General features: G+C 56.0%; 1 protein-coding gene across 1 annotated transcript in view; it reads right to left on the minus strand.

Annotated features, from left to right (window-relative positions):
* The window catches only part of SKOR2 (SKI family transcriptional corepressor 2), a 35,185-nt gene extending 33,741 nt beyond the window's left edge, over positions 1-1,444 (minus strand). The window contains exon 1 of the mRNA XM_045850388.1: positions 1-1,444. This exon is cut by the window's left edge and continues 1,142 nt beyond it. Within this exon, the coding sequence (XP_045706344.1) occupies positions 1-1,444 (1,444 nt within the window).
* Positions 1,445-3,088: the final 1,644 nt, after the last annotated feature.

Raw genomic sequence — 3,088 nt, forward strand, 5'->3', positions numbered from 1 at the left:
GGGGCTGTAGGTAGGTGGGCACAGGAAGCCCACCTGGGGTCCGCGGAGGCCAGAACATGCAAAAGGGCGGGTAGAAGGCGTCCTTGCGGCCCGTGGGCCAGAAGAGGCCCGACAGGCCGGCCTTGGGCCCCGTGCCGGCGCTGCCCGCGCCCCCCAGGGCCTCGGCTGCGGCCCCCGTGTCCTCCTTCTTGTGGCACAAGCCAAAGGCAGCGGCTGCGGCGGGGAAGGTGTAAGGGTGCGGAAAGAGCCCCCCGCAGCCCGGGAACTTCTGCAGCACGCCCCCAAATGAGCCCTTGCTGGGAACCGGAATAACAGGGTAGCTGCGTGGGCCTTTGGAGCCGGCCGCAGCGCCCGCGCCCGCGCCGGCGCCAACGCCGGTGACACAGCCGCCCCCGGCGCTGCCCCCTCCCGCTCCTGCGCCGGAGGCCGCGGCCACCGAGAGGCTGGCGGCGGCTGCCGAAAGACTGGCTGCAGCCACGACGGCTGCCTCCTGCAGCGAGTCGTCCTCGTCGTCAAAGCGTGGCCGCTTGTGGTGGGGGTGCGGCGCACCTGCCAACTCTGCCAGGGGTGGTGGTGGAGGCGGCGGCGGTGGCGCCCCCAGCAGGTGTGGGCCCAGCAGTCCCCCACCTCCGGCCACCGCAGCCGCCGCCGCCACCGCCGCTGCCTTGACCGAGCTGAGCGGATGGCAGGCAGGGTGCGCGCCCGGCTGAGGCAGCGCGCGCTTGCGGCTACCGCCGTTGAACATGGCCTTGACATCCTCCCAGGCGAAGACTAGCTCGTCCTGGGGGCTCTTGTCTGTGAGCTTCAGATGACGACGCCACGAGTTGAAGTTGGCTGCGTCCGGCTGTGTGTACTTGGCGTCGGGCGTGCGGTGGGAGTGGAAGATGAACTTGTTGGGCGAGAAGTACATGTTGCAGTAGCTGCATTTGATGCACTTGGCGCGGGAGCTGTTGTAGCGCGCGGGGATGAAGCTGCCGCGGCAGCCCCAGGCGCATTCGTGAGACACGTCGAAGGCGAAGTTGTCCGGCAGCTTGGGCGGCCTGTTTTCGCCTAGGAACGACTTGCACAAACGCTCGGCCTCACGTTTAGTGATCATGCCACAGCGGCGCGATGAGATGGGCATGGCCCCTGCGCGCCGCAGGATCTCCAGCTGCACGGGCGTACACTGCACGCACGTGATGCCCAGTGCCACACGGCGGTTGTGGATCTCGTTGTAGCTGAAGTTCTTGAGGAGAGTGTTGGAGATCTGTGCCAGGCACAGACGCTCCTGCCCGTCGATCACCAACGACACGATGGGGATGCCGTAGAGGATCACCTGGCCCACCTGGTTGGGTTTGAGGTTGGCGTGGCCCGTGCGCTGCTGGCTCAGCGCGTCGGGCTGGAAGGCGCTGGAGGGCGACGCCAGCAGGATGTCGTTGGGCCCTGGCAGCGGGCTGGAAGCCATCTCCTCCGGCGGGAAGCCCGGGCCGAGCCCTCAGGGTCTGCCTTGGAGACTGGAAAGGAAAGGAGAAAGCGTGGTCAAGAGCCTTTTCCACATAAAACAGAGGAGTGGATTGAGTCCCTAACTGAAGAATTATAATAACTTCCTAGCTTTGTCGGATCCGTGATAGTCACCTGGCGGAGTTGACCAAATTTCAGACAAAAGGAAGTCATGTCGCTTAATTTTCTTCTAGGTCATTCTTGCGAAATGCAGGGACTTGGAAGGACTTTTTTTTGTTTTCTGTTCTAAACATCCAAAGTAAATTAGCTATCCCTGATTTATAGAAGCTGTTAGAATAAATGGCATGCCCGCTAGAAATTAGGAAGTAACGACGACAGTTGTAACTAGTACAGATTACAAAAGTTATGAAAAACTGGGGCTTGGCCATTGAAACCCCAATTTAAAAAGAGAACCATTTGCATGGAAATTGATTTTGATTAAAAAAATAAATCCAAACCTTTTAAAAAGTGATTGTTGTGGTGTCTGTGGTTTCCTGGTGGGAAATTCGCTACTGGTTGAGACACATATTATTAAAGCTAAACGAAATCCCTCCCTCCTCATCTTTGTCATTAGATACTTTCATACTGTAATTAGAGATTTGGGGGGAAGGTGGGGGAAATTTGCAAAGCTGTGTGCATGATTGCACCAAAATAGGGAGTCACACTTTCGATTTTTCAAAAAGTGTACTTGCTGAGCTCACGGTTCTGGTTCCAGAGAAGTAGCTTAAACAGATGAAGTTATTGACTAGTACATTTTAAAACCGTTCTTTTTTTGTCATTTCCATGACAATGAACAAATAAATACAGGCGAGTGTGTTAAGCCTAGAACAGCACAAAAAAACCTAATAATTTTGTGGGAATCATTATTGATGGGCTTAAATGGCAAATTTAGGTGTAAGGGGAACCACTTTCTGAGACGTAGCATGCAGGTATCTGTATATCTTCAGGGGGGATGTGCTCCGCCGTACAGATAATCTGGGTGCTAGGTACGCTGTGGGCACACTGAGCGCGGAAGCCCTGGGTTGGGCCTGCGGTAAAATTCCTATCATCTCTGAGATACCACAATGAGGGAAAATATCCGGTAAACTGAAAATACAGAAAAATCAATGGAAAGAAACCTTTTTGACAACCGTGCACAGTCAAACAAAGTGGCTCGTTCCCTAGAAAGTAGACAGTGACCTTTCTGCCCCCAGCCCCACTCCGATGTCGTGCGGGGAGCAGAGCTAAGACTGCCCTCCACCCTGCAAAGTCACTGATGCCGTAGCGTGGCACTCGCGGACAAGTACACTGGAGTCTGTCGTTACAGCGATGTCAGAGGACACATTACCTCACTCGTTCACCCAAATGGTCACATCCTTGCCTTCTCTGGGCCCCTGCGACACCTATCCCGTTGTCTTTGCCCTTCTGCCCTCTGGATTCTCAGCTCTTGTTACCTTGCGCGGCCTCCAGGAAGGCTGAACAAACCTCGGCGCGATCAACCCAAAGGAGAGCCTGCCTGTCACTTAGGATGGATCAGAGACAGTATTTCTAGGGGACACGGTGTTAAACGGCAGGTCAAGGCACAGTGATACTGGGCCTGACACAACCACCTCTAACTCCTCCAAATGGT

The sequence above is a fragment of the Phyllostomus hastatus genome, unplaced genomic scaffold (genome assembly GCF_019186645.2).
Source record: "Phyllostomus hastatus isolate PE091 unplaced genomic scaffold, TTU_PhHast_1.1 phas_contig_80, whole genome shotgun sequence".
Lineage (NCBI taxonomy): Eukaryota > Metazoa > Chordata > Mammalia > Chiroptera > Phyllostomidae > Phyllostomus > Phyllostomus hastatus.